The sequence below is a fragment of the Hipposideros armiger genome, unplaced genomic scaffold, assembly GCF_001890085.2.
Source record: "Hipposideros armiger isolate ML-2016 unplaced genomic scaffold, ASM189008v1 scaffold_303, whole genome shotgun sequence".
NCBI lineage: Eukaryota > Metazoa > Chordata > Mammalia > Chiroptera > Hipposideridae > Hipposideros > Hipposideros armiger.
The window spans coordinates 344,192-356,250 of NW_017731653.1; the positions used below are offsets into that span (position 1 = coordinate 344,192).

General features: G+C 49.4%; 1 protein-coding gene across 1 annotated transcript in view; it reads right to left on the reverse strand.

The window, feature by feature from the left end:
* Window positions 1–2,617, reverse strand: part of LOC109391837 (keratin, type II cytoskeletal 5-like) — a 334,229-nt gene extending 331,612 nt beyond the window's left edge. Inside the window, exon 1 of the mRNA XM_019659746.1 lies at window positions 1,995–2,617. Within this exon, the coding sequence (XP_019515291.1) occupies window positions 1,995–2,333 (339 nt within the window). The 5' untranslated portion in view covers window positions 2,334–2,617. The remainder of the gene's footprint in view (window positions 1–1,994) is intronic.
* Between the last annotated feature and the right edge of the window lie 9,442 nt (window positions 2,618–12,059).

Genomic DNA, 12,059 nt, shown 5'->3' on the forward strand with positions numbered 1-12,059 from the left:
ATGAGGACAAGCTAATGGTTGGGAGTTTTGACAGTGATGAGGAGTTGTATGAATTTTATGATGAATAAAACTTGAGTTCAATAACTTTATGTAATTTTTTCAAATTTCGGGCCCCAAAATTAAGGTGCGTCTTATACATGGGAGTGTCTTATACCTGGGGAAATACGGTATCTATCTGGAAATGGAAGACTCCCTCCTACCCTACCCCGACCCAACCCCACCCAGGAAACCACAACCTTCTCCTCCTGCCCCAACACTAAGGTCCTGGGTTACTTAGACTCAAGGAATCCAGATTTTAGGATGAAATTAAGGCATGTTAGAAGGAAAATGTTTAAAAAGAATAGACTAGCTCCAAGAACAGGAATTTACTTTTCTTAAGCAACCCAAAGCTGTAACATTTTTTCATTGGGAGGGACTTACAAAAGGTTGACTGAAAGGTCCAACTAGATCCAACAAATCCCTCTATGTAAATCCCTTTCTTCCTCAGGTCATTTTGCCTCTAAATTGTAAAAAATAAGTGATTATAATATTTAGCCTTACTGCACTGGTTGGTAGGGGGCACACACTGCTAAGCTCTTTACCTACATTATGTGCTTGAAAAGGCAACACTTCGGGATTATTATGCCTATTTTATAGATGAGGAAACCAGATTCAGCAAGGGAGCCCATCAAAAGAATAAGTTCAGACTCAGGGCCTGTGTTTACTACTCATGGCGGGGTGGACTCCAGAGCTAACAGAACGAAGTCAAGAAGCAAAAGACAAGGGTGCCAAGAGCCAAGGGTCTAGGAAGCCCCCTCCCCAAAGAACAGTGGAGAGCGGGCTTCCTACAGGACTCCAATCCCTAAGGGCACTAATCTGCCCCAGGATTTCCCGCCTTTCGTTCCCACAATGCTTCCTAGGAGCCACTCAGCAGGGAGGGGCCCAATCCTCCAGCACGCTGAGGCCCCTGGTCCACCACGTTTAGGGAACACACACACACACACACACACACACATACACACACACACACACACACAAACCCGCCCCCGCCCCAAGGCTGCAAAAAGCTGCCTGGCTTCCTCGCTGGAAAAGTAGAGCCAGGACGTTGGGGCAGAGTCAGGGAGGGGAGAGAGTGGGGACAAGGGCCGAGTGGGAAGAGGGGCGTTGACAGACAGACGAGTTATCTAAAGCCATAAACTCTGGGGTTTAAAAGGACGTGAAGCTTGGGCGGGGTGTCCAACTCCCTCAGACTTTGAATCCTGGATGGGCTTTTCTGAAGACAGCCCCTGACGTCCTCCCCACGCCCACTCCACCCCATCCCGACACATAACCGCCCAACTCCAGGCGCTACGAGGTCCCCAGGTAGAGCAGTGCGTCGCCCAGACCGCACAGGCCTCAGCCCCTCACCCCCCCGTGGGGGCGGGTCTCTGCCCCTCCCGGCCCCGCCCACTCCAGGCTCCAGGGCAGGGGCCAAGTATGACTCATCTAGGTGTCTAGGTGTCCCGCACACTCAGGTCTTGGGACGCCAGAGCCCTCAATCAATATTTGCCCGTTTGAATCAAGACACCACTTCCAACTCCCAGAATCCTATCAAACCCCCATTTAAAAAAAAAAAGCAGGGACTGGACACCTTTGAGAAGCTGCTGGGGCAGTGCTAGCGGAGAAGGGTGAACCTGGAGGAGGGACTTCCCTCCCACCCCACGGTTGAAATCTTCCAGGCTGAAAGTTTTATCCACAGTTAGAACTCGGGTGGGGTGAGATGGGTGAAGGAGGTAGGAAGCCCCAAGATTTAGAGTCAAAAGCCGCCCAAACCCTCTCCCCATACCTGCGTCAGACAAAACCAAAGAGCATGGGAGGAGTGAGTCACAGGTGGGAAAGGAGTGTTGCCAGGGTGGGGGGGCCTAGCAGGACGACAGTGGGGGGCTGGATGTGCCCACAGAGGGGGTGACCAAGAGAAAGGGTGTGGACCCTCGTTGGGCCCCAGGCACAGCCAGCCACGCAGGGGGAGCCCTCACCTTGTCGATGAAGGAGGCAAACTTGTTGTTGAGGGTCTTGATCTGCTCCTTCTCCTGGTTGCGCACGGCCTGGATGTTGGGGTCCACCTCCAGCTTCAGGGGGCTCAACAGGCTCTGGTTCACTTGGACAGCTGTAATGGTCTCCATATTCCCAGCCCCGCGGTAGCCCCCGGCCAGATTCATGTTGATGCCCAGAGCAGGCCGGTAGCCGCTGCCTGCCCGGAAAAAGGGCGAGGAGCTGATGCGGGAGCCGGTAGAACTCGAGTACGAGCGGCTGCTGAAGGCCCGGGGGCCAGAGGTGGACACCTTGTAGGTCTTCTGGGTCACCCTTGTGGACATGGTGGAGGCTGGAGTGGAAGCGAAGAGACGAGGAGACGAGGAGACAGAGACTTGAGAAGGAGTCAAAAAGCTGCTTCTAAGTGAGGGACAGCATGGCCCTTTATAAAAAAGAGCCCAGCCCAAGAGGAGGGGGATGGGCCTGGTACCTGAGTGGCTAGGCCCTGAGGGGGCCGGGCCTAACCCAATACCTGCCACCTACAGGCCCGACTCAGGTGGGGGCAGCAGAGAGCTGCTCCCACCGTGGGGCCCATTAGAGCACCACCCCAGAAGCCCAAGAAAGAGAGATCCTGTGAATGTGAAACTGGCAGGAATCCAGTGGCCTTGCACAAGGTCTCTTTAACAAAGAGACTTGGGGGGGGCGGGGGGGGGCACTTACCAAGCCACCGCAACCCTGATTCCTGGGTCTTGTCTTCCTGGCACCTGTGGAAAGCACAGCAGGAAAAGGAACCCTGGCATTTGGATCTCCTCTGAGCAGCTGACACCGCCCCATGTTCTTTTCTCCACTTTGAGTGATTATGAAGGTCTGCCCAAGCTGGAGGACCGGAAGGCTGAGTTCTAAATTTGAATCCGAAGTCAACCATTTGCCTTAGCCTCTCCTCAGTTACTGTTGTATCCTCAGCACCTGGTTCAGTGCCAAGAGGGGCTGGGTAAATATTTGTGGAATGAATGACCACACACACACACACACACACACACACACACACACACAGAGGCTGTCTTCCCTCTAAGTCTGTAGGTACAAGATAAAGTGAGATCCAACACACCAACTTTTCCTGAACACCACCCAGTGCTCTCTCTCCTTCCAAGATCTCAGGATTTCCAGGGCCAGGCTGAACACTGCAGTCCTGGCTGAAGGGCACAGCGGATGAAGAAAAAGAGCGAAAGAGGCAGAGGAGCAGGGGGAACTCAGGAGAGTGGAAGCTGTGTTGGGGCCCTCATTGTTCTCAGTGCTCCTGGGGAGAGTCGTTCCCATAGCTCCCAATGGGTGAATTGGGAAGAGAGGCAGGATGGGGTGGGATGGGGTGGAACAGGGGTGGGGGGCACTGATAGTGAATCAATCTGCAGTCATCTGGGCCTTCCTTCTCTTTCCAGGCCCCCAAGTGGCCTGAGGAGATGGAAGAACAGTCCCTGCACCTGTCTCCCTGAACCCATTATCAAAATGAGTCAGGAGAGCAGGTTGGGGCACAGCACGCACCTGCAGGTTGGCGAATGGGGAACTACACACGACACCCCAGGCCTGGGTGAGGCTGGGTGGGGCAGGTTGTGGGTAGAAAGCAGGAGGTTTAGGTCCCGGAGGCAGAGATTCCAGCTGTAGTCACCTGATGATGGGGCTGGATTCTCTGAACCATCCTGCAGGGCATGAAATGGGGACTGGGTGGCTCCAACTAGAGAGACCAACAGATGCCAGTAATCCTGGGGGAGAGGAAGCCTACAGCTCCAAACCCAGGGAAGGAGAGTGACTACAACTGCCCACCTACTAGGAAGACAGTTGTCCAGATTCCTTCCCATCCTTCTCCAGGAAAGGCACCCAGGCACCCAGAAGGAAGGGGATGTAGACCCCCTGCAGGGGGACAGAGAGACCCAAAAGCCCTTATGGGGGACAGACATAAATCCAAAAAGGCAGACGCAGAGACAAGCTCCCCTCAGACTAACACACCACACACACACACACACACACACACACACACACACACCCAAGACAAAGACACACTTTGAAGTCTCTTCCAAAAAGACATATCTGGAGACTCTCAAAGGGGACACAATAATCACATCCCTTTTCTCCCTCCCCTCTTTTCTTTCTCTTCCTCACCCTCCCCAAGGCTCTGGCCTCCTCCTGATGTTTTAAACCAGGCAAGGGGAAATCCAGTTAGTTCCTGTTTACATCAGGCCCTCTCCCAGCCCCTTTAAACAATGCTTAATTTTCCAAAGAGTGATTTGAATGCATGCCACCCCCTCCTCAACAAACACCCACACCTAGAAGGGCAGAGAGACTTCTTCTAGACTAAAAAGAGGGGTATGGGCCGGATGCCAAACCTGGGACTGAGAAGGCGGAAGGAGAGAGGGAGGGGCCGGTCAGACTGGTATGGCAACCATGGTGAGAGAGGACAACCAGGTCCCCACCCACTTCTTCCCTTCCCCCACACTGTTGTTGGGTGGATCTGGGCAGACTCAGAGGGGAGAGACAGTACCTGAAGTCCGAGCACAAAACAGCAACCCAGAGCCCCCCAGAAATTGGAGCCCTTCAGCCACCACTCATCTGGTTCCCTGGTTCCAGGAGTGCCCTGTGTTTAAGGTGAGGACAAAGAGGACTACAAGGGACCCTGTGGTTGTCAGGCTGTAGGGCTGACCCAGATCTCGCCCAAGGGGAGCCCCTCTTTGCTGAGGTAACCCAGAACAATCCAGAAACCAGAAGTGTCTGCATCTCATTTGTCAACGCCTTATTGCCCAGAGACCCCAGCCAACCCTTCCCCCATGTCCAAAGCCCAGCCTCAGTGCAAGAAAAGAGGCCAACAAGAGGCCAGCGCTGCCCTCTCCAACGTCCCTGCCTGAGGTTTGGGTGGAGGCAGAAGGGAAAGGCCCCAGGACTAGGGCCAAGCAGTGAGGGAAGAGAAAACCAGACTGGGGCAGCTTTGCAGGTACAACTAACTCCTTTTAAGTCTGTCTCTGGCCACTGCTGCCTGTCCAACAAAAGGGAAAGTGTTTGTGGTGACTGCCTCACCCAGAAGACACTGCCCCAAACTGCCTTTCCTGGAGAACAGAAGGGGAGGGAAGGAGGACCTGAGCCCTGGCTCAGCTGCGTCAAGGCTGGGGACAGAGGTAGGTGGGCAGAGTAACTGTTATCATTACATCACTCGCAATCATTGGACAAGATGGTCTGAACAAGTTCTTCTCAGCGCTCAAGACTGATGACACAAAGAGACCACATTCACAGCAGCACCGTTCGTAATAGCCAAAATAGAAATAATCCCAACGTCCACCATTCAATGAAAGAATAAACTAAATGTGACATATCCATACAACGGTGTATTACTCACAATAAAAACGAATGAAATACTGATACATGTTATAATATGGATGAACCTTGAAGGCATTAAGCAAGGTGAAGCAAAGCCAGCCACAGAAGGCCACATATTGCAGAATTCCATTTGTATATAATGTCCAGAATAGGCAGATCCATAGAGACAGAATTCTTGGCTGCCCAGGCTGGTAGGAATGGAGGTAGCTGCTGAAGAATAGATTGTTTCTTTGGAGGTGATGGAAATGTTCTAAATTTGATTGTGGTGATGATTGCACAAGTCTGTGAAAACGCTAAAACATTGTGTTGTACACTTTAAATGGTTGAATTGCATGATATGTGAATTACAGCTCAATAAAGTTTTTACCAAAAAAAAAAAAAAAAGGATGCCACAAAAGCATAAATTAGACACATATATAAAGTGGGGACTTTGTAAACCAGCATAGGAATCAGAGGATAGAAGGGAAGATTTTGCTTAGATGCTGTAGGTAAAGAAGTTCCCTGTCTCTAGGTTAATAACCAGAGCAGTGTCCCCAAAGCGCTGGAATCGCTTTAAAAGATGGGTAATTTAAAATCTTATTGTTGATATAGTAATAGCTGAGTTTAGCACCCAGCAGCAACCCATAAGAACAATTAGTTTAAGTAGGAAGCCACAGATGGTGGGAACACCCATCAGTAAGCCACATCATGAATAATAAAAATGATTTGATTGTTGATTTTTGTGCTGTGTACCTCAAGGCCAAATTGTTCCTAGTCAATACTCAGTAAGTGGTGACTGTTTTTCTCCATAATTAACAGTGGCTCTAATGATGATTAAAGCCAGTGGAATGGAAAGGGACTGCCTAGACAGGGAGCAAGGTACTGTCCCTAGAAGTCTTGAGTCCGTGGTGCCTCACCAGCTGTCCCCTGGGTTCACTAGTTTGAACTATAACTGCTCCCTACTCTGAGAGACTTTGCGCCATGTCCCACCACCACAGAGCTTTACACATAGAAGATTAGATATCCACAAATGTTCTCAGAATAGAAATTAGATTTTGATAGAGACGTGATTAAAAGTTGCTAGAACAAGTATGGTGAGAAGGGTGACAAGGTAAGCCATATTGCAGAGAAAAGGAGACTTAATTAAGCCTGTGGGGGAGGGGAAACCCCCCCTTCCCCTCTTGGTTCTTCTGGCTGGTAGAATAATTAAAATGACATAAGGCAGGTTAATGGGGGTGGGGGGAGGGGTCCTTAACACTTACACATGGGAAATTCACATAAGTATGAAAATTCCAAAGACAGTAAGGCAAAATGAGGTATACATGACATTCTGGACTGAGTCCACGGAGATAGGGGTCTGGGACTTCAAAGGGAAAATAGGCAATTCACGGGAAGATGAGAAAAAGCAAATGGTAAACAAATGTTTGCCATGCCACCCAGAAACAATGGAATACAGGAGTCTAACAAACAGACTTCGCTGGATTCCTCCCTGTCTGCCACATCCAGTTCATATAATTTAAGGCGATGCTCTCTTCCCGGAACAGGTTTTTCTGTCTGAACTCCTTTGGGCAGGTAAGGGGGAGGTTAAAAAGCTCTTCTTGAGTTTGTTGGGCTTTAATTGTTGTCAGCTCAAAATAATCCGTATGCCAGGGTGGCACATTCTGGGGAGACTCGTTCTGAACCCCTACAAGCCTGGAGATGAGGAGGTCTCTCTCCCCCCTTCACATCCTCATACCCTTATCTCCACTGATACCAAACTGGAAGAGATCATCCACTGATGGGCAGTCAAGCCAGGTGGGAGAGATCCGGTTGTGTCACAGCTATTGGAGTCCTTCCTCTTAACTCTGGTTCTGTCTGGCGTAGGCACATCAGAATCACATAGGTGGCACTCCATCTGCATTCTTTTTAAAGCTTCCTCCATGCAGCTAGGGTTGAGCACCAGGCTTTGGCTCCGGTTGCACCACCAAGACCTCCAGGAACACACTCTTCCTCTCCCCAAGCCCAGAGTACTGCAGAGCACCCACTTAGAAAGGACCATATACCTGTCCCTCAGGGGGGAAAACAGAGTAACCAGTCCCTGGAGCCTGATACTCCACCGCACTGGCCAGGTGCATAGACAGACTAAGAGAGGATCCGACCAGGTCCCACTCCTGGCTGTGATGACAGCAGTGTGGGGAACCTGAATGATGGGAAGGGGAAGGCAGGGTGTCACCAGAGAAGGTTTCCCAGGGGATGGGTCCCTGGAGGAGCCCTCAGGAAGGAGTCACACAGCCTGCAGGGAAAACACTTTCCTAAAGATATGCTCAGGAAACCAGACAGAAGTGCAGGAGGGAGGAAGGAATGGGAAGGACTTGGGGATCAGCTACAGCCCCTGCCCCTACTCCCACCGCCACCCCTACCCTCCAGCTCCAAGTCTAGGCTGCTTAGCAACGAAGCTATTGCCCAGAGGCCTATTGTTCTGAATTTCCTGCTGGGCAACCTGAGGACAAGGTAGAAGTGGGAACAGGGGCCTAAAGCCTTTATTCCCTCCTGTTTTTCTTCATTCATTTGTCTCCCCATTTGCTTATCAGACAATAGCCTGAAAAGTTTGAGAAGACAGCTCTTTGGTTTCTTTCCCACCAATTAGGTATAAGTGGGAGCCTCCTTTGGCCAAGGCAAGGTGAATCTTAAAGGTCCCTGTTGAAAAATGACCATTAGGAGTCCTTAGTCATTAATTAAGCATATTGGTGACTGACTATATAGCTGGGAAGGCTCTGAGGGAACTGAGTCTTTAATGGCCTCCAGTGTTACATTGGAGGGGACAGACACATACCACTTATTCTGATATTGTAATAATTATACTCACATGGTACAAAAATGCCTTACAAATATAAATCATTTAATCTTCATAAGAATCCTATAAAGTAGGTGCCTTGATCACCAATTTTATCAGATGAGGTCAAGTAACATGCCCAAGGTCACACAGCAGTTGGCTCTTTCTCCATGCTCCTAACCACTATATCATACTTCCAGGATAACGATGGGGAGCAGGAAAAGTGGTACAGTGGTTTAACAGCCCAAAGACTGTCCTCAGATCAGCTAACTGGCATTAGCAGTGGCAGGGCTTGAGAGAAGGGGACTGAGAATAGCACACTTTGATGGGCAGCAGAGCAGAATGTCAGCATTGGGTGAAATGATCCCTCAAGGAGGCGCGAGAACTGGCAGTATGATGAAGAATGCTGAGGTGGACTCCCTTACCTTGACATTGCCTGAAGTTGGTCTTGTTTGTAATGAAAACTTCTGAATATCAATTTTTCAGCCCCCTCCCCTCAGCCACAGTTCCTCAGAGAAATTTAGGCCTCTGCTTAGGAAGAGGAGCCCTTTGTGGTCTGAAAACCATCCCGCAGGCTTTGGTTTTAGGAAAACCATCCTTAAAAATCTATAATGTATGGGATTATACAAGAACCTTTGAATGCCCTGATGCCCTATATTGTCAAGGAGACCCAGGTTAGGACCCACTCTCACACACTAGTCCAGATGCCCACCTTGGACCCTGGGTGAAGAAAAGGGCCCCTTTTTTGTTTTCCTGATACACAGGAGCAGTGATTCTTCCATGCCTTGTACAGAAGAAAAAGTCACACAACATTGGGGAGAAGGGTTGTGAAAAGTCATGGGCAAAGCATAGTTCTCTGAGAGATGTCCTCCTGGTCTCCATTTTCATCTAACTTCACCTGAAGATATGGCCAACTGCTTAGGGCATTCCCAACATTTTCCACTGTCATGGGTCATGGCCTACACGAAATGATCATTTGTGTATGACAGGCTGGGGTAAATGAAACGGTCTTCTTGGGACCAGATGTGGGCAGGCCGGAGGCCATGGCTGCCCCAGGCCTCTCTCAGACACTCAGAGGACTGATGGGCCCAATATATTGCACAGTTATAGCCCACTCTTGGCACAGCCAAAGCAACAAGTCACCTTGGCTGGGAAGCTCTGGCTTGGGGAGATCAGGCTGTTTTGGAGAAGGAGCTGAGAGAGGCTCAAGAAGGTATGGGATGCAAACAGATAAAGCCCAACCCACCTTGAAGAGAAGGCTCAGGAATCAAGAGCACCCATCAGAGCTGGAAGCCAAAAACCACCAAGTATTCTACACAGCCATAAATACAGGTAGCCTGAAATTAATCACCTACCATAAAAGGAACCACAGCCCACAGAGAGGCAAAACTGAGGAGGTAGGTTCATCCCAAAAGTGAGCTGCCCCAAGGTCAGCTCTGCCCATCCCTATCTATCTCTACCTGCTGGAGTAGAAGGAAGTAATGACCCAATCTGGCTGAAATTTGGCTGTACCCCAACAAATCAGTTTTTGAGTCTCAGCTTCCTCTTTTGATATTAGGGGTTGGTCTAAACAGCTCTGATGTTTCTGACTCCCCCACACTCCCATAAAACAGCAATGAAAGTTTTATGATTCTTTATCACTCAAGGATTCTAAGGAGTTTGATTTCAATCAGAAAACAATGAGGATTTCCTTTGAAAGGTAGAAGTTAATGATAATAAGCAAGTGTTTTATGATCAATATAAATACAAAGCTCAGGCCCTGCCCTCAGGACACACAGGAGTCAAGTGCTCTGCCAAACATACAACCCCTTACAAGCCCCTCACATGAGTACATGCCACCCCTCACCCTGCCCACCCATCACAGCCATGTACACGCCACTTTTCAATGCACATCGCACATGCACTCCTGCACACACACCACAACATTCAAATCCAGACACACAAATACACATTATTGCTTGGGACTCTTGATTGCAAGTGACTGAGACCCAACTGAAAGGGGCTCAAACACAAAAGATGACTTATTTGCTCACACAATTGGGAAGCTCAGGGGGCCCTTGGGCTTTTGGCATAGCCAGACAAGGGACTCAGTGATGGCATCAGGACCATCTTTCTTCACTTTTCTTGACTGTTTTCCTATGTTAGCCTCCTTCTTGGGCAGACAGTCTCCACGCTGCAACCAGTGCCTCTTTCCCAATCCTTCGCTGACTCTCACTGGGCTGACTTACGTCACATGCTCATTCCAGGAACAATCAATGTGGCCAGAGGACTAGAAATACTATAATTTTGACTAGGCTGGATAATGTGCCCAGACCGTAGAGAGGGGTGGTCAACCTCACCTAAATTTTATAGAAGAGGGCAAAAAGAGACGATTTACCAAAAGAGGAGAAAGAGGCGTTGGACAGATAAAAACAACAGATGTTCACTACCTACTCTGACCTGAATGTACACAAAGGAAGTTGCGGAAATCTTGAGGGCTGGAGGGCATAAAGATATCAGTGTACACACTGAGCCCTTGTATAAACATAAATAAGGCCTAACCAAAGTCCACCTTCTGTGCCTTATCAATGAAATATGGATTTCAGATAAACAAGTGATTCAGATGCACAGTAAGACTTCAGGGGATGGAAAGAGCTGTTTAAAATGGATCCAGACTTGATCAAGTTGAGCTTAGAAAAAAAAAGTAAGATATGGTTGGAAAGATCTGGAACTGCAATGAGTCATTAAACAGGAACAGGATGCCTAAGGCCAGACAGAGTTTACCAAGTAGGTCCCAGGGGCCAAGGAAGAGTGACACGGTTAAAGCAATGTTTTAGGAAGATCAAGCAGTCTGAGATATGTAGGTTAGATGGTAAGGGCAAAAACTAAAGGCAGGAGACTAGACAAGGGGCTACTGCAGAAGCAGGGGCAACTGAAGAGGCATGTGGTGTACTAGGAGCAGTGGGATGGGCACACAGGGATGGAATCAAGCTACAGTAAGGAAAAACCGAGAGATGAGTCAGTTGACTGCGTGGCTGAGTCTAAGGTGAAGGGAGTCGAGGTGACTCAAATGTACTCCTGGTAACTCCTGCTGAATTCTAGTACCTCCTGCTCCAGCCAGACCAGTGCACACACTTGCCATGAGCCACTGGACCTACCCCTGCCATCACATTCTTCCCATCGTTGTCAGACCACAGGATAGGGCAGGGTCGTCTAATGTCAGTGTCTGGTTCCTATCTCTGTGCCAGCCTCTGCCTGATAAGGCTGCCTCTGGCCCAGAGTAGATGCCACAGAGTTAATGCGTAGACCTTTCCCTGAACATGCAGTTTACCTTGCCTCCTTACCTTTGTTTATCACACATGCATGCATGCCCACACATACACTTTCACTCCACTAACAGCATGGTGAGGCTGCCATAAACCCTCCGTGGTCCACGGCAGCAGACGTAATGTGGGCAAGCACATTTTCTCCCCTCTGATCATGCCATGCCTGGAGAACAGTGTTTGGCTTTTGTCTGATTCTTAGGAGGCACTTGGATAAATGTGAGCTGATGCAAGATGTCTGGGATAGGGTGGAGAAAGAGAACCATATCGCTTTGAGACACTGCTGCAGGAGCTGGGAGAGTGAGGCCTGGAGGAAAAGAGAAGGCATGGACTGCCAGGAGAAAGAAGAGGCATTCATCTGCATGGCCCAAGGAACACAACTAGAACCAGCAGGAAGAAGGCCCCAGTGAGACTTCTGTTCACTGTAAGCAAAGACTTCCCAAAACTTAAAACTTTGTGCAAATGGAATCTGCATCATCGTCTGGGAAGATGTGGCTTCCCCTACATGAGGAAGGGTTCAAGCAGAAGGTGAAGGAGATTCAAGCATCCGATGGGTTGTCAGAGCCTCAGAAACATGTCCCAAGGACCTAATATGTGTGTTGCACACTTCATTTAAA